General features: G+C 42.2%; 1 protein-coding gene across 1 annotated transcript in view; it reads right to left on the bottom strand.

The window, feature by feature from the left end:
* Positions 1 to 21,032, bottom strand: part of CIT (citron rho-interacting serine/threonine kinase) — a 159,415-nt gene extending 138,383 nt beyond the window's left edge. The window contains exons 1-5 of the mRNA XM_045534695.1: positions 21,015 to 21,032; positions 19,851 to 19,960; positions 15,116 to 15,257; positions 8,602 to 8,777; positions 2,830 to 2,931 (exon numbers count right to left, since the gene is read on the bottom strand). Coding sequence (XP_045390651.1) covers positions 2,830 to 2,931; positions 8,602 to 8,777; positions 15,116 to 15,257; positions 19,851 to 19,946 — 516 coding nt within the window. The 5' untranslated portion in view covers positions 19,947 to 19,960; positions 21,015 to 21,032. The remainder of the gene's footprint in view (positions 1 to 2,829; positions 2,932 to 8,601; positions 8,778 to 15,115; positions 15,258 to 19,850; positions 19,961 to 21,014) is intronic.
* Positions 21,033 to 23,433: the final 2,401 nt, after the last annotated feature.

The following is a 23,433-nucleotide window of genomic DNA, read 5'->3' as shown; positions in this document are numbered from 1 at the left end:
AGGAGGCTGAGGTGGGAGGATGGCTTCAGCCCAGGAGTTGGAAGTTACAGTGAGCTATGATCACACCACTGCACTCCAGCCTGGGCAACAAAGTGAGACCTTGTCTTTTAAATTAAAAAAAAAAAAAAAAAGGCACTACAGCCAACATAAGAAAACTGCAGCTCCGTGCCACTGCTGGGGGCCCTCTGATCACCCTCACTGCCCACAGGGAGGCAAGCAGTGGTTTCCCTAAAGCTACTGAGCAGTGGCTTGTCATGTGGGACTGGACCACTAAGTCCTCAACAGTTCCTTTACACAGAACACTCAAAATTTGTCAACACCTCCACCAAAATGGACCTTAATGGTGTGAAAATCCCAAAGCACCTCAACAATGCTTACTTTTTTCTCCTTTATTCTTAACTTTTTATTATGAAAATTTCCAAATATGCATAAAAATAGATTCACGGACCCTGTGTGTATTTACCTTCCAGCCAACAATCATCAACCAAAACCATTTATTTTACATACTTATTCCATTTATAACCTTTTCTGTCAAAGCATTTTAAAGCAAATTCCAGATATCATGCTTTCACCCCTAAAAATTTCAGTATTCATCTCAAACGACATAATCTTACCTGACAACAATGCCAGTAAGATTGCTAAAAAATTAAACAATATATAATTCCAAATGCATATTCAAATTCCCCCACTGTCTAAAAATGTCATTTTACATTTTGTTTGAATCAAGATTCAACCAAGGTCTGCTCGTTTGTTTTTTTTTTTATGGTAAGTTGATTATTTTTAATTTCTATATAATTTTTTTAATTTTTTAATTATTAAGGGGTACATAATACTTATATATATTTATGGGCATGTTCTGATATGGGCATACAATGTATGATAATCAAGTCAGGGTAATTAAGGTATGTATCACCTCAAACAACAATGCTTACTTTTTTTTTTCTCTGAGACAGGGTGTCACTCTGTTGCCCAGGCTAGAGTACAGTGGCACCATCATAGCTCACTGCAACCTCAAACTCCTGGGCTCAAGTGATCCTCCTGCCTCAGCATTCCAAGGAGCTGGGACTACAGGCACCACCACCACATCCAGCTAATTTTTTTAGTTTTTGTAGAGATGGGGTCTTAATATGTTTCTCAGACTGGTCTCTAACTCCTGACCTTAAGTGATCCTCCTACCTCGCGCTGGGATTACAGGTGTGAGCCACCACACCGGGCAAATGCTTACTTTTAGAAAGAAGCCGCATGAAACTAGACATCAAGAAGGTGAACTCTCCGACCCAGAGGAGGAGAAATATGAGTTCATGGAGCAGTGTGAACAGACCAGAAAACTGTGCACCCTCAACTCTTGCCAAAAAATCAGAGCCCTTCCTAACTACAGGACTACCTGTGTTCTGTGTTGCCTTGAAAATGAAGTTTATCTTCATAAGCTCATGTTCTAAACCTCTTGCAGAGCTCTAATTAAAATATCTAAAACAACAATAACAAATAAACATGAAACAAAACAAAGAAAAACCCTGCTCTTTCAAGGGAACTTCTTTTCTGAGGGCTAATGAAGACGCCTGTTAATACATCGAAATGTGAGAGGCTCTGCAAGATGCAGACAGCACAAGGCACATGTTGCAAACACAACAAATGCCCTAGAATGTCAGCAACCCTAGCAACACACCAAGGTCAACTGTGAAGGTGAGGGCTCCATGCCCCCAGTCTCAAGAAAGGAATGCTTCTAAGTCCATATTCAAGGAAAGGATGTTTCAGGCCATAAATACAACAGGCTTGGTATTGGTTCTAAATGACCATGTGGCCAGTTCAAGGCCAGTCTCCCAACATATTCATATGAGAATTCACTCAGAAGGCTGGGTGAGGCCAGGGAACATCTCTACAAGCACTGGGTTCTCAACTACTATGAAACCAAGGCAAATAAACCATTTATTCTAAGTCAGAAATAAAAGCAGTGAAGTCCCCAAAAAACACCCGGTGGAAGTTCAAGACAGATAGGAATTCATCTCTCTTACCCTTTTCTCTTACATAAGCTTCTGTAAAAGTTTATCTCCATTCAAGGTAACATGATAATTTTGTTTTAAGGGCCGAATCAGAAACAAAAACTGTTTCTAGGATACACTTTTTAAATTTAGGAATCTAATCCCCCAAGAATCTAAACAAAGCCCCAAAATGAATTTTAGTGTTCTATGAGCTATGCTATTGTACACATCAGGGAAAACTATGCCACCATTCAAAAGAATAAAGTAGACCTGTACATACTGACATGCAAGGATGTCTGCAATAAATTGGTAAAAGGCAAAAGGTAAGCTGAAGAGCCATTTTGTAAAACAAACTATTAAATATATACATAAGTATATAGAATTCCACCCCCTACCCCACCCCTAGGGCATAGCTAAAGGCAGAAAGAGCACGCATAAGCATTAATATTTGTTTCCCTAGGGAGAGGGATTAGAAACGAAGGGAGAGGACTTCCATTAAACTTTCATGCATGTCTAGAGTGTTTGCATTTTCTTATAATAACCATGCATTATCTTAATTTTTAAAACTCAAAGCAAGATTCTATTAAAGGTAATAACAGACTATTCCCTATTCCCCAGTAAATGACTTCTCATTATTGCCCTTTAAGCCGTAGCTACAATACCCAACAATAATGAGTTGGCTCTTAATCTTTGTAACAAGGAGGACAGGGAGACACCGGAGAGTCAGGAAAGCAATTGAATGAATGAGGAGTCATGGACCTCACAGGCAGGAACCACATTCAATTGTACGACAGGTATCTAAGCATCAGAGCGCCAGGCTAATTCCAGACAGATGAATGTAAAGACTCACCAGATACAGGTTATTTTTGTCCTGAAAGGCATACTGTAATTGGGGGATCCAAGGGCTTGTGCTTCGAGATAATATGTTCCGTTCTTCCTCAAAAAATGAAACCTAGCAAAAAAAAGAAACCCTTTAGAAAATTAGAAAGAACCAAGTGTTGGAAGGTGGGTAGGAGGGGGAGGCCCTTTCCTCTGTCTTTAAGCCTAAACTGATGTTTCTAGCTTAAAATAAAAAGCAATCTCTTAGCCTGGCATTCCACAAACCTCAATCATTCACCTATTTTGCTCACAATTATTGCCAGCTCCATATATTGCCTGCTCAATTATTTACCCATCATCTTTCTCTAAATTAAACTCGCTTTCTTTGAATCTAAATATCTTTCTCTTTCTCTTCACCTTCCCTTCCTGAACAATTTGGTCCTAAAGCCATTAGCTGGGGCAGAGCAAGGTGAGTAGCCATGCCAGTGACTGGGAGAGAGAGACGCGGTGGCCCGGGACAGGGGCCAGGGCCAGGCCCAGGCAGAGTGAGGAGGGCAGCAACCGTGTGTGGGGGCTGCCCGGTGTGGGGTGTGAGGGGTCCAGGCAGGGTGAGGAAGACATCCATGGGTAGGGGTGGCCTGGCACATGAAATCTGGACCCACCAAGGCAATGTGGGATCACAGTAGATTGGGTGCATACAGATGTATAAAGTAAGTAAAAATACTAAGGGTATGATGTCAGAGAAGAGCATTACAAACACAGAAAGGGTGAACACTAAAATGAACCTTGTGAAGCTGGATTGGAATTGGGGGTATTAGTGTGAACTCATGGTTTTCAACAGAAGTACAGAGGACTGCCCTTATACTTCATGCTTGTCTGCAGTGAAAACGTTTTTGACTTTTCTATACATTTGTGATTGTTTCAAATAAATATAGATATAAACATGTGTATATGTGTGTGTGCACACATGCATGCAGGTAAGTATACTATACACCCATACATGTATTCCTCAGTGCTGTCCACAGGAAGGGGTCTAGGAACAGTGACACCCTAGTAACAATGAGAATACCCAGTGCCCAGATCTTGGCCTCTAAGTACCATTTTCCACTAAAACGAATAGGGCTCCTTGGAGACGTGCCTGATGCCAGGGCTGGGGCAGAGAGAGTAAAAGCACCAGAAGAGCCTGAACATCTCCTTGTACCAGAACTCAAGAAAGTACTTAAAGAAAGATGGGGATATGTCAAAAGGACACAAAACCCAGCCTGAAGAGGTGCTCACTGGCCAGCTTGGGGACAATTTGAGTATGAATATTGTGATAGAAACAGACTGTAACTCACTGACTGAAATAGGAAAATGCAAGTCCACATAGATATAAATAAATGAATACATTGAAAGTTTTATGAGGAACAGGGTATTTCCATCGTTTGAAAGGACCTCTCCACAAATTACTTATGCGCCAACGGAATCAAGTGATCAAAATGAACATCATCAAGAGTGTGACAAACTGAAACTGAGAGTCACCCGTTGGGATGCAATGAGAACAGAGTATCTTCTCTGATATTCCTACCAAAGATCCATAACCCAAATCTAAACATGAGCAACATCAGGCAAATCTAAATTTTTAAAAATAACCAGCCTATAATCATCAGAATTGTCAAGATTCTCCTGGAGAATGCTAGGTAGGAAAAAACAAAAAAAGTATTGTCAAGGTCATGGGAGTCCAGGAAAAATTAAGGAACTGACCCAGACTGAAGGAGACTAAAAAGGCAGGACAACTAAATGCCAAGTGTGATCCAAAACCAGATCCTTTTATTCTAAAATACGTTATTGAGAGAACTGGTGAAACCTGAATAGGATCAAAGGATTCGACAGTGGTAATATATCATTGCTAATTTTATGATTTTGGCGGGTGTATTGTGGTTCATAGGAGGATGTCCTTGTTGTAGGAAATGCATACTCAAATATTCAGAGGTAATGAGGCATCAGGTTGGCAACTTATTTTCAAATGGTTCAGGAAAAAAAGTTCTCATACTTTGTGGTAGTTAATTTCACATGTCACCTTGGCTAGGCCACAGTAACCGGTTATTCAATCAAACACTAATCTAGGTTTGCTGTGATAGATGCAGTTAACATCTACGATCAGTTGACTTTAAGATTGTCCTCGATACCGTGGGTGGGTCTCATCCCATCAGCTGAAAGGCCTTAAGACCTTAAGGCCTGCAGTTTCCCTAAGGAAGAAGAAATTCTGCCTCAAGACTGCATTGTTTGCTCCTGTCTAACAATTACCAGCCTGCCCTACAGATTCCAGACTTTCCAGCCCCCTACGATCATGTACATCAACTGCTTGAAATAAACAAATTATATATGTATATATGTAAATATAGTCTATGTGTGTGCATATATATGTCTATGTGTATATATATTTTATGTATATATATTCAGTATGCATATATAATCTATGTATACATATTCTGTGTGTATATTATTCTATATATACTCAATGTATGTTGCGTGCATGTATATATATCTCTCAAATGATTCAGAAAAAAATGTTTATACTGTACGTGATAGTTTTATGTGACAACATATATATAGGAGATATATAAGTATGTATATATGTATATCTCCCCTACTGGTTCCATTTCTCTTAAGAACACTGACTGATACACTGTACTTGCAACTTTTCTATGAATTTGTGGTTGTTTCAAAATTTTTAAAAAAAATTTTTTTTTTTTTTTTTTTTGAGACAGAGTCTCACTCTGTTGCCCAGGCTAGAGTGCTGTGGCATCAGCCTAGCTCACAGCAACCTCAAACTCCTGGGCTCGAGCAATCCTCCTGCCTCAGCCTCCCGAGTAGCTGGGACTACAGGCATGCACCACCACGCCCGGCTAATTTTTTCTATATATATTTTTAGTTGTCCATATAATTTCTTTGTATTTTTTTAGTAGAGATGGGGCCTCGCTCTTGCTCAGGCTGGTCTCGAACTCCTGAGCTCAAACGATCCACCTGCCTCGGCCTCCCAGAGTGCTAGGATTACAGGCATGAGCCACCGCATCCAGCCTAAAAACTTAATTTTAAATATACCTTCTTTTATTTAGTTCTAACAAGAACCTCTGTGGAAGTCACAGGTTTTGATATGCTAGCTAACATTAAACTATTAAATGTTTTAAATAGTCTGGCCATGTTCTACCTAAAATCATCCGATTTAATATTCCCAGTGATAAATCTAACACATTTGGGAAAACACCCCAGTAATTCACTGCACCTAACATGCTAATCCTTCTCTTTCCTGGCACATAAAAGGTGTTCAAGGAAGCTTGGCTGAACTGAAGAGTCTACACCTTTATGTGCTTACCACTGACTCTGTCTAACCCCTGAAGTTTCCATTGAAATAAGCAGTCTCTAAGGACCTCTTCCGGTTGTCACACAGCTCTGGGTGGGTGTGCTGGCCTCTGCCAGGTGACAGGACTTGTCTGCAAGATGCTACCTCTCCCTGCCTCCTCTCTGGCATTTCCCTTCACTTTCTCCCTGTGCTGGCTTCTTTCTTCTCATGCCCTTAAATTCCAGATCCTCACCATGGCTCAGTTAAGGACTCTTCTTTTTTATGTATATAAAAAAATACCTTTTTTTTTTTTTTTTTTTTGGAGACAGAGTCTCACTCTATTGCCTGCACTAGAGTGCAGTGACATCATCATAGCTCACTGCAACCTCAAACTCCTGGGCTCAAGCAATAATACACCTACCTCAGCTCCCGAGTAGCTGGGACCACAAGTGCACACTACGGTGTCTGGCTAATTTTTGTATTTTTTGTAGAGATGGCATTTCGCTATGTTGCCGAGGCTGGTCTCAAACTCCTGGCCTCAAGTGATCCTCCCACCTCAGCCTCGTAAAGTGCTAGGATTACAGGTATGAGCCACCACACCAGCCTTCTTTTATATTCACTCTCTTAAGGAATGGATGGGTGGCTTTAATTAGCTCCTATATGTGTATGATTTTATAAACCCCCAGCCCACACCTCATATACAGTCCTTTCAAGTCATTTGCCTGGAGGGCGGCACACCAATTTTAACGGCTCTACTGTTTGCCTGCAGGGTGGGATGTTGGATTATTTTCTTTTTACATGCACTACTTCTCATCTAAAACCTAAGCATTACAAGGTCGATGGTTCATCTAATACCTTCTCCCAAGGACCCAGAAACACACCAAATACAGCAGATGCTCAGTAAGTGTGAACTGATGATCGGTAGCTTTTACTTAGGAGCTGGGAGGCTGAGTAAGCATCTTCCACTCCTCTCTTCCAAATTATTTGCCACAACTTGTCACTTTCCCTTTCTATTATGTTGTTCACATTTTATTTCTAAACACAGAGGCCACGTCATTCTCAGACTCTGACAAGCCGCTTCCTGCCCTCCGCTGCTTCTCTGATCGGAGGCGCAAAGTCATTGAAATCCGCAGGGACCAGACTCTGATCCCAACCTCCTCCTTCCAAAAGCCTAAATCATCCCCAACCACCTCACAAGGTCAATTGCAATTTTAAAAAACGGTTGTTGGGGGAATGGGAAGCTATTGTGTAATGCATACAAAATTTCTGTTTGGGATGATGAAAAAGTTCTAGAAGTGGACAGTGATCATGCCTGTACAACACTGTGAATGCACTTAATACCATAATATCACTGAATTGTACACTTAAAAATGGTTGAAATGATACATTTTATGTTATGTATATTTTACAATAAAAAAGTTTGAGAATTTTCACCAATTACCCTCTCTCCACTCAAATGTCCTCATTTCTCCCCACTTCCCCATCTAAACCACTAAACACACACACACACACACTCCGGGGTAGCATTCTAGCACTCAAACCTCCAGAATGTCACACAAGGCCACACTTGTACTCAGCACATTCTCATCACTTCTCTCCCCAGAACCTGCCTTCCCAATCCTCAGTGATAACTTTCCCTGTCCCTGGCTCACCCATAACATCTCCCCCTCACATCATCATCAATGAATTTGCTAATTGTTCTCCCCCTTCTGTGATACTTTAGCTGGTAAGCACCTGCTTTATATATTTGCATTTTTCCTCCACTTTCCAAGGCTTGCTTTTAAACCCTGAAAATAACAGTCATGGAACTTCAATTCCTTTTGCTGGCTTCCCATGGAGCTGAGTATATTATCGAACACATGATGAGCACTAGAATGTCTGTAAGTAATAAATTACTCTCTGCACTGCAAGGCTGATGGCTCTCTCTCTCCGAGACACAGCAAATGAATCGATACATCTAGAGACAGCAGCCTTGTTTAAAAGAAAGAAAAACACCACAACCAAAAAGATAACTTCCTACCTGTTCTCAACTCCCTAGCCACATAACAATTTTGCTTAATTTCTTCAAAGGCCTGTTTTAAAATCAAATACACATGCTCACAACACAACTATCCGAAGCGTGTACAAAAAGCAAATGCTATCTGATTCACCCCACCATCTGCATATCCTGAATCCCCAGCTGATGGGCATGAAAGATCATCTTAGATTCATTAGTTAAAAGGCCAATTTAGTTCTGAAATAAAATACAACTATAGAAGCATGATACAGAAATCAAGGGGAATTTGTGAGCCTTCAAAATTAGCATCAGTACAAGAAGAAGAGCTCAGAACATGAGAGACCTTTTTGCCCATGCAACTGCAATTAAATATAGAGTCAGAGGAAAACTTGCTCGATCCCAGATGGTCATGCTGCAGGTGACTGTCCCTACAATGAACATTCCGGTTCAGAAAGGGGAAAATGGTGAAGGTAAAATGCTCCTACCTGCTCCTGGGCCAATAAGGCCCTCTTCTTCATGACTTTCATGGCATAGATGTCCCCAGTTGCTTTCTCTCTCACCACCTGCACATCAGCAAAGTGACCACAACCTACGAGACTTCTGACTTCAAAGTCCTTTGCGGAAGGCTGGAGCTCCTGCAACTCGGCTATGGTGTCGGAATCTGCAAAAGATGGGCAAGTCGCTCCCAGGTAAATAAAGCGCCTTGAGTACATGCATCTTTATGAAAGAGAAGAGAGAAAAAAGTGTTCTTATGTCTTCCCTCACTGTCAAAGACATTTAGTCACTTTCACATCCATCATGAATAATTATAAAATCAGCACAAAAGTGTTTTTCTATGTTAAGTTAAAATTAAGGGCTCCAGAAATTCTAAAGTGCAGTTTCCATGGTAGCTATAATTTGAATTCCATAGACTTTAGAAAATAGGGAGGGAGGACACAAACTATGCTTTTCTTCTTCCTCTCTGAAGGCTGCAGGGCAGTGTTTGGTCAAACATGCCTATTAGCATTAAGACTGCTCTATAACAGGACATAAGCAACATGATTCTCATTTTAATAAATTTTGGAGCTGGTGTCAAGATCATTCCATTCTCACTACATGTGTTCTGCCTAGTTTTACCCCACCAGCCCAAGTTTTATCTCCCTTGGATTGTGTCAGTAATAATAATGATTTTCTTGCCTTAATATGTGGCAGGGCTTTAAAGAGGCGGACAGCCTCTGAGCCCAAAGAACCAAATGAAGCCCTGACACTTGCTCAGCAGGGTTGACAAGCCACACATCTGCGTGGGTTTGCAACTATCTTTTTTTTTTTTTTTTTTTTTTAACATACAGGCTTACTCCTTTTCCAAGTCTAATCTCTCAGAGATCCTCAATGTACAAAGTATGGACTAAACGGATGGCGGATCTGGAATCTGCCATGTTTATTAACACTCTAGACACACTAAGCTGAGACATCCATGGACACGTAACAACACCACCCACTTGCAAGAATGAAGGGTGTTAGCAGTGGCTGACCTAAAACTTGAGTCCTGTACGTTATGGGGGAACTGCATCATATACAGGGGTTATACCCAAAAGGAAGGCAAGTGACACCTATAATCAAAATTATCCTGGAGAATCCTGCAGAAAGGTGTCACATTGAAGACCAAAAGACTGTCTTGAAATCCCACACAGAGACTGGAATCTTCCAGGCACTGGAAGGGATGGCCATTTCAATGGCTGGGTAACAGATAAAGTTAGGAGCTACATTCTAGAGTCACACTCACCTCTGCAGTTGTTCACACAATGAGAGGGACTGAGCCCAAAAAAGTGAAAAGCCATTTCATACCCACAGTCATTGAATAGCATTTTTTTTTATTTTGAGATGGGTCTTGTTATCACCCAGGCTGGTCTGGAACTTGTGGGCCCAGGCAATCCTCCTGCCTCAGCCTCCCAAGTAGCTGGGACGACAGGCAACAGCCACTGCACCGGCTTTGAGTGGCATTTTGATGAGCTGGCCAATGCAATTTCAATTGTTATTCCCACCCTCTTTCTTTGTTGCATGGGTAGAGTTGAATTCTCTTGGATCAAAGGCACATGTGACGAGCTCCATTGCATTGAGAGTCTTCCCAACCTCAGACCACACCTGTCACTTCCCACTAGTCATCCTGAGGACACCTTCCCTTGGTCCCTTGGGGAACCAGGCAAGAATGGTGGGTGGATCCACATGAATTCATCATATCACTGTAAAAACTAAATCTAGGGCACCTACACAGAGAATACCACGCAGAAGCAAAATTGAAAACTGCACAGTCTTTTCCTTTTGCCCTGACAATGCTGTGCCAAGCCCTATCTTCCTTCCCTGCCCCTTTCCAAGTTTCTTTCAGGTCAAGTATTTGAGTTTTGAATTATAATTCCCCAAATACCCTGCCTTGCATCTTTCTGGGTTAAACCAGATTTAATTATTGCTCACACGCAAAGCCAATCTCTCTTAATTCTCTAATAAGCCTTGGGTTGCTTACAAAGTTGCATACAGTGTTGTCCAACTTAATAACTTTGGGTCTGTCACTGGTGGTCACCAGGCATCTCAATCGCCAAAAGAGACATATTGCTTTGCAGACAAAACCACCACGATACTCTCTCAGAATTCTGAGAAACTATGTCAAATCTCCGTTTCTTTATGCAAAGGCTTTTTGGATTACTAGGGTGAACAGGTGAGATACTAAACTCAAGCCTATGACTATTAAAAAAAAAAAAATCACAACTTCTGTCCATACTGGCTGCTTCTGTGACCCCAAAACCACAACACCCGTCATCTCTGTGCATTTTTAGTTAGAGTATAAGGGCCTAGTGGGTACTGACTATGGAAGTGGAAATAAAGACCTAAGGAACTATAATAAAAACGCAGTCAAAGAATGACTTTGTCGGATAAACATTTGGACCTGGGGCAAAAGCCAACACAGCTAAGTCTATGGCTTCCTCTTTTGAAACTCAGTAATCCAATCTTTCAATTTCTAGGAATCAACCCATCCTTCACAGAAACCCTTGCACATGTGCTCAAAAAAGATACATATGAACATGCTTATGATAAGAATTATTGTAACAGAAAAATAATCAGAAATAACCTAAAGGTCTATCAACAAGAAGGTGGAAACAACCTACAAGTCCACCCATATAAAAGAATATTAGGCACCTGTTGGAAAGAATGAGGTAGCTCAATCTCCATTAGAATGTATATTCCTTACAGGCAGGGATTTTTGTCTGTTTTGATCACCCAAAATGGAACATAGTAAATGCTCAATAAATATTTATTTAGTAAATATATTGCTAAGTTAGCAAAGCTTGTGACAAATTATATTCACATGACCTATTTTGTGCAAAATTAAACAAGAATAGTATTAGAACATGCATGGAAAAGGATTAACAATTGCAGGAGCTAGTTAAATAGTACATAGGGGTTCATTATACTATTCTCTTTATCTTTGGGTGTGTTTGAAAATTTCCATATTTTTAAGTCACAAAAAAAATGGAATACTATGCACAAAACCATGGACAGTGATTATCTCAGGCAAGTCTTTGAGGGATTTTCTTTCACTACTAGGTATGTGATGTGCTATGATCTGAATATTTGTGTCCCTCCCTCAAAATTCATATGTTGAAACATAGTCCCCAATGTGATAGTATTAAGAGACAGGGCTTTTGGGAAAATGATTAAATCATGAGGACTTTGCCCTTATAAATTAGTGCCCTGATGGGATCACGGTTGTCTCTTCTGCCATGCGAGGACGCAGCAAGAAGCTGTCATGTTTGAAGCAGAGAGCGAGCCCTCACCAGAGACTCAATCTGCTGGCACCTTGATCTTGGACTTCCCAGCCTCCAGAACTGTAAGCAATAAATGTCTAAATTGCCAGGTCTAAAGTTTGTGACAGCAGCCCAAATGGCCTAAGACATTTAACTTTGGATCATGTTTACAATGAGAAAAAAAAACTTCTCAAAAGTTATCATTTGCCCATTAGTTCTAAAATTGTAAACATATAGGAGGTTTTGCCTATAGTCAATGTAGCTGAAAAGGGGTAGAATTTCAGCAACTGTCAAATTGCCAAGAACAGCCCAACTTCAACAATTATCAACACTTTTCAGTGCATGTTTTAATATCACACTTGCTACTTATTTTTCACACAAATCCTAGGATGCTGTGCTTAATGTTTGCCACTTATTTTGTTCACTTAGCAACATGTTCATTCAACAAGTATTTATTGAGCTCCTAATATACGCCAGACACCATTTTAGGCACTGGGGATAGAAGAGCAACTACGAAAGACAAAAATCCCTTTCCTAGTTCGCAGATGCTTGTTCCCTCCCCTTTCTTGGCCCAAGGTTAGGGGACATTTCTGCTGGAGACACCGTTTCAGGGCTACACGCTCTGTTTCATCTCCTCCAACAGTTCCCAAGGAAAATCTCTCCATCCCTAAGGGAAGACTCCGGAAACTTGGGTAGTAGCAGCTAATGGACCCTCGTCCACATGGAAGAGCAAAGCTTACCTTCCAAAACAGAAACTCAAAAGGGGAAGGAAAAAAAAAAAATACTAACGTAATCATCCGTTTTCAATCATGGTCTCTTAACAGGACTCCCCAGGGAGCCTCTCCAAAAATATGAAGCAGTTCCCTGGAAGAGGCTTTTATTAAAAAAAAAAAAAAAAAAATCTACATTCCACTAAACTGAGCCCCCTGATTACTGGATGATTCTAGACAATTCGCTGCTTTTAAGTAAGCAAAGAACAGTCTCAAGATGACGGTAGATGCCTCAGTACACCAGCCTTGTCACGTACTTTCCTTCCTCTCACTCCCTACTTGAGAATTTAAATAGTCAAGAAAAGAAGGTGGGAGTTTATTCAAACAAATACTCCATTTTTTAAGATACACAATATGTTGAATGTTTTGGAGGTTTACAGTTACCATTATGGGATAACATTTACTGAGTGTCTGCTGTGTGCCAGGCAACATGACAAGCCTGGTGTATGCATTAATTCATTCAATCCCTACACAGCCTTATTAGATATACATTATCCCCATTTCGCAGATGAGGAAACTGAGAACAGACAAGGTATATGTAACATCCTGAAGGTCACTGTAGTGTACATACGCAGATTTTCACCCACTCAGCATCCCCAGCTCCTTCGGGTAAACGCACATCCCCCATTCCATGAGGTCCTGGTAATCACTGTGCCTTGACCCCTTTGGGCACTCAGATGAAGCCGATCATAACACTTTACAGAGCAAATGACCCAAAGCAGAGCCAATTAGAACCTTCCATAGGATTGTATTAATCTAGATAATGGAAGACAAACATTGGACAGGGGGTGGTAGCCAGTCTCCAAAAATGGTGCCCAGTGAACCATGCCTCTTGGGATTCACGCCCTTGTGCAGTTCCCTCACATGTAGAATTTATGACTCGCCTCAAACAACAGACTGCAGCCAAAGAGGTCCTATGTCCCTTTTAGGACTGAGCCCTAAGAAAGCCTGGCAGCTTCTACTTTTGTGCTTTGAGAAACCCTGAGCTGCCATGTAGGCTACCCTGGTAGAGAGACCGTGTAGATCAGAGGTCAGCAAGCCTTTTCTGAACGCACCAGATAGTAACTATTTTTGGCTTTGTAAGCCATATAATCTCCATCACAACTACTCAAATGCTGTTACAGTGGGAAAGCAGCCATAGGCACTGCATTAACAGGGGGCATGGCTGTGTTCCAATAAAACTTGGTTGACAAAATAGGTATCACACGCTGCAGTGCCCTGACTCCTGATGTGGAGACCACATAGAGGTGCCACGTGGAGGGCAAAAGGCCCTGAGACTTTGCGGAGAGAGACAGAGAGAGGCCAAGTTATCCCAGAGTCCCAGCTGAGCCCAGCCTTCCAGCCAGGGCACCAGGCATTGAGCGAGCCATCTCAGACATTCCGGCCAGGAGAGCCCCAGATGACTGCAACAGTGGCCAATGTCACATGGAGCAGAGGAATCCCCAGCTGAATCCAATCAGCCCACAGAATCGTGAGCGGCAATATAATGACTATTGTTTTAACCCACTAAAAGTTTAGGATGGTCGGTTACACAGCACCATTGTATAAGGCAGGGTTTCTCAAATTCAGCACTATTGACATTTCAGGCTAGATAATTCTATGCGGTGGGAGACTGTTCTGTGCATTGTAGGATGCTTAGCAGCGTCCTGCCCTCACCCATTAGATGCCAGTAGCATCCTCCCCTCCTAGCTGTGACAATCAAAAATATCCCCAGACACTGCCAAGTGTCCCTGAGGGACAAAATCACCACTCATTAAAAAACACTCATGTAAGGTAAAAGCACATGAAACTGGGGCACCAGCAGCTAACGTCCCCACCACATGGAAGTCAAGCCACATCACAAACGGGGTGACGGCAGGGCCGGTATGTGACTTTCTAGGCTCTAGGTAATTCTGCCTTCCTCAGCCCCTTCCTCCATTAAAAAAAAAAAAAAAAAAATCAAAAATTATATTTTGTGGCTCCATTGACATAAAGATTAATATAATCCAGAATCATTATACATTATATTTTTTATGATTTTAAAACTAAAATTAAATTATGCTAATTCAAACAAATTAAATTTATTAAAATTAAATATCATGGTTCCTACGCACTGTGCCTACTACGTATGGAAAGTCAGCCCCAGCTGAGTGTAAGGATGGGGCCAAAGGACATTATTTTATTAATAGTTTCTGGAACCGCCCATGCCTAAAGCTTGACTCATTCTGGATTTCTCAGTTTCATGAGCCAATAAACTGACTCTCTGAATTGGGCTTCTGTCACTTGCAACCAAGAACCCTGACTTCTCTGGTCTCCCAACTACAACAAGTGCAACCCTGAACTTGAACCTGAATCTGTGTTATTTAGACTAGAGTTCTTATCCACTACCACCAGCCGCTACCACATTCTGCCTCCAGCATCCTTCCAGTTTTCTCCATCAGGACGGTTTTCAAGAAAAAGTTCCCCAAACTTACACTTCCGCACAAAGTTGCTCACGTGCTTAATCTTCATCAGAGCAGGCTGACTGCATTCTTCAAAGAGAACAAAGAGGGCATCTAATATCCCTTCTCGGGAAAGAGGAGACATCTGCTGTTGAGTCATAAAGGGTGGTTTCCCCTAAAAACAGCAAACAGCAGATGGAGACACTGTCAATAATGAAAAGCTTTGATCAATAACATCCACACAGAGTAAATTACAAGCCACCAACTCAACTAACTGCTCACGACACGCTAACAGCACAATTCTGGGGCTTCAATCTTTAAAGCAGCATCAATTGACAGTCATTAAGTTATCACTTGTACAATTCCATTACTGTGGGTTTCTTTCGCCAGCACCTGGGAAGGAAAACTCCACAAGCATGCCGTTAATAAGAAAAGGTCTTTCGCTGCCAGTGGTCTGAAGCTCACGAGAACATTTCCTCTGGATCCTGCTGCTTCTGACATGTTTCCATGTCTCTACAATAGGGAACAATGATTGTCACTTCTTTCATGCGTGCCCAGAGGTTTGTTAATATAATCCCAGTTTCTTTAATTCATTCGAATAATCTAGAGCAATGTGAATGGAGTGACTACCGTGAAGCTGAATTTATTCATGATCTGGAGCAACAGTTACAAACTGGCAGACTGTATCTAGCCCACAGACATCTTTTGTTTGGCCTGTAGTGTTTAAAGTAATTTGAATTTATCTGCCAATATTTAAAAATCAGATTTCGCAAAAAAATAAAAATGGAATATTTGGCTTCTCTTGAAACACTGTGGATCTACTAACATTGCCCCACACTCCTGCCTGGTGACATTGAGCTGTAGCTGAGTAATGCTGCCCCTCTTGGTAGCAAATGTGTCCCAAACCTCACTGAAGACCTGACTCCCAGTGTTCCACCTGGCCCACTTGACTCATTTATACTCACTGCCTGGCCCCCAAAGACATGAGTTTGCAACCCCTGGTCTAGATTCAGATAGGCCAAGCCATGGATTGTGTGACCTTCTCTCTACAAAGACGGCCACCAACAGTTCCTTCAACTCTGCAGGCTCATGTTGCTCCTCCCTTCAAGAGTTGGAGTCTATTCCTCGTCTCCTTGAATCTTGTGCTGTCTCTGAGACTCACTTCAATCAACAAAGTGTGAGACAAGTGACACTGTCCCAGTTCAGAGTAGAGCCCTTAAGAAGCCTGGTAGCTTCTTCTTTTGCTTATTTGGAAGCCAGTCACCATGGAAAGCAGCTTAGGCTAGACCAGGGGTCAGCAATCTACAGCCCATGGGCCAAATCCAGCCCAATGCCTGTTTTTATAAATAACGTTTTATTGGAACACAGCCATACCCATTCCTTTACATATTCTCTTTGGCTGCTTTTGTGCTACAATGGTAGAGCTGAGTAGTTGCAACAGCAACTATATGTTCCACAAAGTCTAAAATATTATTTACAGAAAAAAAACTATGAGCCCAGACTACTGAGAGATAAAAGACCTCATGGAGAAGAGAGGCCATGTGAGGAACACTGAGGTGCCCCAGCCAGCAGTGAGCACCCAGATGTTCCAGGCCCAAACATAATCGCAGCCGGATGTAGCCCCGAGTGACTCCAGGTGACATCACAGAGTGGAGCAGAAGAACCACTTAGCTGAGTCCAGCCAACCCACAGGATCCTAAGAAAAAATAAACCACTGTTGCTTTAAACTTCATGAGTGGTTTATTACACAGCACTGGATAAGAGAAACAGACTGGCTACATTTGAAATCACTAGAGGACTTAACTAAGAAAAAAAAAAAAACAGACTCTCTGGTACGTTCCTCAACCTACTGAATCAGAATTTCTCAGATTGTAGCTTAGAATCTGTTTTATTGACTGGTCCTCCAAGAGAGTCAGACCTCAGTGAGGGTTGGGAAGCACTGGGTCTCAAGGTCACCATATCTTTACTAAGCCCCTTTAGTAGTATTTGCCACTAACTCAGACAAACAAGTCATTCTGTTCCTTCTGTTCTTCAAGAGTTTAGACCAACTGTATCAGGGGTTCCCAAATATAGTACTGATTCTTAACAAAGTTTTCAACAGCCTGCAGTGAAGTGAGAAAAAATGAATACTACGTGGTATCTCTTTTATAAAGTTAAATGTATTCAAATTTAAAAATGGTCCTTTATTCTGAGATGATGTTCTTCCTCTCCTGGTATTTCTTAAAATGCCCTCTCTTTATGAAATAAAAGGGCCAGAAAATAATAGGTTTTCCTTCTTGCTTTTTACATCCTTAGTTGGCAAAATAAAAAGTTGGCAAACCTATGTCTGCCCAGTAATTTGTGAAATTTTGCTGGCTCTGAAAGTCTGAAAATCATTGACCTAGAACATGTTAGGAAATACTGTTGAGTATTAATAGAAGGACAGAAGACAAACTGACACCAGATCTAAAGCACTTACCTGAATGGAAAACAAAATTGCTACTGTATCTAAACCTCATTAAAACCGCACTTTTGTATGGGAAAAGAACAGACAGTATCCTTCCCTGGTCAATCAAGGCAAATGTCAGGTGTATGCCATACTTGCAATAACAGCTTTACTGGGGGTAGGGAGGTACTCCTCAGTAAAATGAGATGAACCTGGGGTTTACCCACAATCCTGTGTGTTCGAATGACATTTAAATATAAGACACACTTAATAACTCTGACATGCGCTGGCAGGGTGGCCAAGTGGGTAAGTGGCCAGCCTTTGGAGTCAGACAGACCGAAGATGCAGCCTGACTCTGCCATTTACAACCTGCGTGATCTTGGGCAAGTCCTTCCCTACCTCCATATCTGTCTATATCTGTCTCAGCCTATTTAAAGTGTAAAAGGCCGGGTGAGGTGGCTCACGCCTGTAATCCTAGCACTCTGGAAGGCCGAGGCGGGCGGATTGTTTGAGCTCAGGAGTTTGAGACCAGCCTGAGCAAGGGCGAGACCCCGTCTCTACTAAAAATAGAAAGAAATTATATGGACAGCTAAAAATGTATATAGAAGAAATTAGCTGGGCATGGTGGCACATGCCTGTAGTCCCAGCGACTCGGGAAGCTGAGGCAGAAGGATTGCTTGAGTCCAGGACTTTGAGGTTGCTGTGAGCTAAGATGATGCCACGGCACTCTAGCCTAGGCAACAGAGTGAGACTCTGCCTCAAAAAAATAAAGTGTAAATAAGAATAGTCCTTACCTCTGCCATGAGGCCAAAGTGAGGTAATCAGGAACATGCTGGTTCTGTGCCCAGCACATTAGAAGCCCGAGCTAGTACATAATCAGCACATTACAAGCCCTTAATAAATAAGTTGGAGATGTTTTTAAGTAAAATGATAAAGAGAATAGAAAGTGGCAGTACTCCAGCCCTCTAAGGTTAGAGACAGATTGATTACTCATTTATGAAAAATATCTCATGACTTAAAATGGTGATGAGGACAGTCCCATAGAACAACCTAAGCTTCCAGTTTGTTTCCACTCTGACCTGTTTGAACATACACTACCAAAATTTTGAAAAAAGTATTGTCAAGAACACATCACTATCCATCATCTTACAGGTATCCTACATAAATACCATCCTAAATATAATTACTGTTAAGTAAACAGAAATGTATTATTACTATAACTAATACTATTCTACACTTAGTGTTAACAATAGTTACCATTTATAAAGGGTTTACCAAGAGCCAGGCAAGATGCTAAGTGCTTTGTATGGAATATCCATTTAATCCTCACAAAAACCCTGCAGATTGGTACTACAGCCTCTATTGTAAAGAATAGCAAAGGCCGGGCACAAACAGCTCATGCCTGTAATCCCAACACTTTCGGAGCCCAAGGCAGGAGGATGGCTTGAGGGCAGAAGTTCAAGACCAGCCTGAGCAACAATGTGAGACCCCATCTCTACAAAATAATAGAAAAAATTTGCTGGGTATGATGGTGCACACCTATAGTCCCAGCTACTCTGGGAGGCTGAGGCAGGAGGATTGCTTGAGCCCAGGAGTTTGAGATTGCTGTGAGCTATGAGACCACCACCATCCTCTAGCCCCAGGCAACAGAGCAAGACCCTGTATCAAACAAAAAAGCAGAGTACCAAATGGATTCAGAGAAGGTAACTGACTCAACCAAAGTAACACAGCTAACAAGGACCAGGATTCAAATCTAAATTTTCACCACTATCTATATTGTCCCTCTGACTTGGGAATCATAAGTAAAACAGTGATTTATATTTCACAAGTATACCATAAACATCAGAAACAAGAATTAGAAACTGATTTGAAAATAATCTCATGACATTAAGTTTTAACACTTCTGGGGCAATGGAAATATCATATATCTTGAAAGGAATCTGGATTACACAGGTGTGGTATTTATCAAAACTATTTTTTTTAATTTAAAAAGTAAATATTCTCTCAATGAAAAACAATAGCATTATACCTACGGAAATTGTGGTTTTAAAAGTGCCTTTGTTTGCTTGTTTTTCTTTCTTTAATAAGGGGACAAACTTTAGTATGGAAGTGTAAAGTGTGAGAAATATAAAGAGATTTCCCTTCGTGGGCAAGTTCAAGTTCAGCTAGCTACTTCTGTCTGCACAGTGGCTCTTTTTTCCAATACAATCTGCACATAAAACTCCAAATAGGATTTCTCCTACAATATTAGCCTCGGTACTAAAATATTATCAAAGCAAAGGTGAACAAGGAGGTTCCAAGAAAACAAACACAGGTGAGCAAAGTTGCAGTGCAGCCAGTTACCTGGAAGAAAAGATTCAGCCTGGAGGCCCGGCTGGCAATGGGTTCCACGGCACCAGCATCCAGTAGATTCCTTGCTCCATACTTGAACTTCAACATCTCTCCCCCCCGTGCTGAAGGGATAGCGGAAAAGTCAAGTGTGTACTGACATTCTGAGCAGGAAAGGCTTGGGAGATCCTCATCTCCCTCAAGATAACAGGGGGATGAAAATCAGCTGTCGCTCTAGTCCTAAGCAGCTCAGTCTGGTCATGGAGATTAAAAACTCAAATTTAACACACTGTAACAGGTGATACACTTACCTAACAAACTCTCTTACTTATAAATGTGTTTATTATTCGCCCCCCCTTAGAATGTAAAATGTAAGCTCCACAGGGCAGGGATTTTTGTCCCCATGGACACACATAGCCTGGCACATAGCAGGTGCGAACAAGTAGTTATTAACTAAATGACTGAAATAAGCAAACTACATAGTAGGTTGGAAGGTGGTAAGCGCTTTGGGGTGGGGGGGAAAAAAGGAGCAAGGAAAGGGCATTTGGAGTGGGCCGGTGCAATGTTTCATAGTGTGGTCAAAGTAGACTTCACCGAGAAGGTAACATCTGAACCGAGACCCGAAGGGAGTGACCAGCAGGCCTTGCTGCTATCTGGGAAAAGAAAGGTACCTCTGGCAGAGGGACCAGCCAAGGCAGTAGTCCTGAGGCAGGACCTGGCCTCTCCAACCATAACAGGGAGGCCAGAGGGGCTGGTGCAGAGTGACAGGGGAGAGAGTGGAAGGAGGTGAGAAGCTGGGCGCCGAGAGTATGCAGACACTGAAGCAAGGAGGTTAAGCAAATTGATAAGTTCACAAAAAAGCAAGTAGCTGCAGGACTCCACTAGACAGAATAAGGCAGGAAGCGCTGACAGGAGGCACAGCCGAAAGGACTCCACCCAGCCTAGCGGAGGAACTCGCCCTCCCGCCCGGCCCCTGCGGCCCCTACGGCCCCGTGCAGGGTGGGCGCGCGCACAGCCAGCCCGGGAGACCCTCTCTGCCCCCCCGCCGCCCTAGCGGGTGGAATTGCCGCCCACCCCGCGGCGGAGGGGACAGCCGGGATTGGTGTGGGTGGAGGCGGCCCTTCCCCGGCCTCGCAGAGAGGGGTAGAGGAGAACCGGGGGTGCGGGCTCCAGACTCACGCTCCGCCGACGCGACCAGTCCGCTCTCTGCTGCGCCCGGCGCCTCCCGCCGCCGCATTTGAACCCGGGAAGCGGCGTGGGCGGGTCTCAGCTGAGTCTGGGCCAATCAGCGTTCCCGTTCCTATGATGGACATGCGCGTCTCAGCCAGGCCCCGCCCAAGTTCTTAAAGAGACGGAGGAAGTGAAGGGCAGAGCCAATCAAATTGTTTCTTCCTTTGACTCGCGACCAATAGGAAAAAGGGAAGGGCAAACCCGGCAGGGCAGGTCTTGGAAGTTTGAAATTGGCGGTTACGCAGGATGCAGTGTTTGGGGACGCGTCTGTTTGCCTAGGATCCCTGAGGAGGTCGCCGGGGCGCTGTCCCCTGCGCTCAGCCACCTGCGAGGAGGAAGGCAGCCACATCGCTCCTTCTGGTCTTTTTGTCCCTCTCACGTGACTGAAGTAGAAGTACTCGTTACTTTGGAAAACCAACTGGTTCTCTGCCACAGCTGAAGCAGCAAATGTTTTGATTAGGGGCTGAAAAAAAACGATTTGACAGTGTTTGGGAAGATGTGGCGCTACACGCATACGGTACATAGCTGATGGCAGTGTAAACTGGTACAGTCTCTTTGAGAAAGGATTTGGCACCATTTGCTAACATTGAAGATTTGTGCATTCTATGACTACTCCTGGAATGAGTTTCTCTACCTTAGAGAAACTCTTAATTAAGTACACCGGGAGACATGTACAAGAATACGCAATACAAAATAGTGTTGTAAAACATAATGGCAAAAAGCTGGAAGCAACCCAAACGCCCATCAGCAGTAGAAAGGATAAAATTTCCTATTGCAGTGTTTTCATACAGCAATGGAAAGCAATAAACTACAGCTAACCATAATGAGTCTCAAAACGCTGCCCAGTGAAGGAAGCAAGACAAAGTATGATTCCACTAATATAAATTTCAAAAGCAGGCAAAACAAAGCAATGTTGTTTAGGGAGTGATGTACATACAAGTGGTAAAACCATAAAGAAAGCAAAAGTCTCCTGGCTTTTGTAGTTACCTGGGGTTAGGATGCAGGTTTTTCAGGGTGTAAGGATGCTGTTATGATCTATTTCTTAACCTTGGTGGCAATAATATGGATATTACTTTATAATAATTAAATTATGTGTATGTTTATGTGTTCTATTCATGTATGTAAAAAATTGTAAAAGAAAGAGACAGTCCTTTCCATATGCTCCTAAACCGTACACTAGATAGAACTACAGATGTGTTATCACACACACGTATACAAACATCAGCACAAAACCAAAGCTACAAACTTGCTTAATACACTTTCTTTGTTCCCAAACATAACTTACTTCTTTTTCCCAGACACTAATGATCACTACTATTTATCAAGCCCCCTATTTATCAAATACCTTTTCTCACTTAATCCTTCCCACAGCCCTGGGACAGAGGAACTATAATTTACATTTTACAGGTGGGAAAACTGAACCTGAGAGAAGTAGAGTGAGTAATCGTGGGGTCCTTCTATAGGTAAGGAGGTGTGAACAAAAAAAGAAAAATCATCGTGGGTCTTGCAGCTTTAGGTGGTGGAGCTGGGTTTGGAAATCCTGGACTGACTCCAAAATCCTTTCTTCGACACAAAACCTGCTTCTTAAAAGGAATAAGATATTATCCAGCTTCTACTTTTGTCATGTTGCAAGGACTAACCCAGTGCCCAAAAAATGTATAAGAATAAGAAGTGCATCTAATGACATGAAGAGGTTTGGGGATAGCAACGTGAGGGGAGATGGGACGTAGATTGTAGAATGTTGAAGCCAGCTGTTGATTTAATATAAAGAATCTCAGAAAAGCTGTGACTGTTGATCTAGTCAATACTTCTGCTTATTTTTCTCTTCCAGCCAAATATGTTAGTTTCCAGGTATCACAAATAGAAGTCTTTACCAGAACTTTGGAACGTGTTCATCCTAAATTAGAATCCAATGTTAGCAGCACCGTTTTGTGCTGCCTAGATAGCCTACTATTAATAATTTCCCATGAGAACAATTACCAGCCTCTGTAAAACCTTTGTGAAACAGGACAAGGAATAAGCAACAAATTAAATAAAGAAACACAAAGCAAAAGCCACATTAACTCTAACAATTTTCTTTCAGGAGTAGTAACTGCACAGAAAGTTTTTGGGGAAAGAGGATAAGGGACCAACAGTGGTTGTGCCAAGACTAAAGTGTTAAAATGCTGCCAAACAGAATAAACTGTCATTAAAACTAGACTGACTCACACCTGTAATCCTAGCACTCTGGGAGGCCAAGGCAGGAGGATCGCTTGAGCTCACGAGTCTGAGACCAGTCTGAGCAAGAGTGAGACCCTGTCTCTGCTAAAAATAGAAAAATTAGCCAGGCACTGTGGTGTGTGCCTATAGTCCCAGCTACTCAGGAGGC

The sequence above is a fragment of the Lemur catta genome, chromosome 21 (assembly GCF_020740605.2).
Source record: "Lemur catta isolate mLemCat1 chromosome 21, mLemCat1.pri, whole genome shotgun sequence".
NCBI classification, from domain to species: Eukaryota; Metazoa; Chordata; class Mammalia; order Primates; family Lemuridae; genus Lemur; species Lemur catta.
Note: the sequence above shows the minus strand (reverse complement) of the source record. Positions and strands in the feature narration are given on the sequence as shown.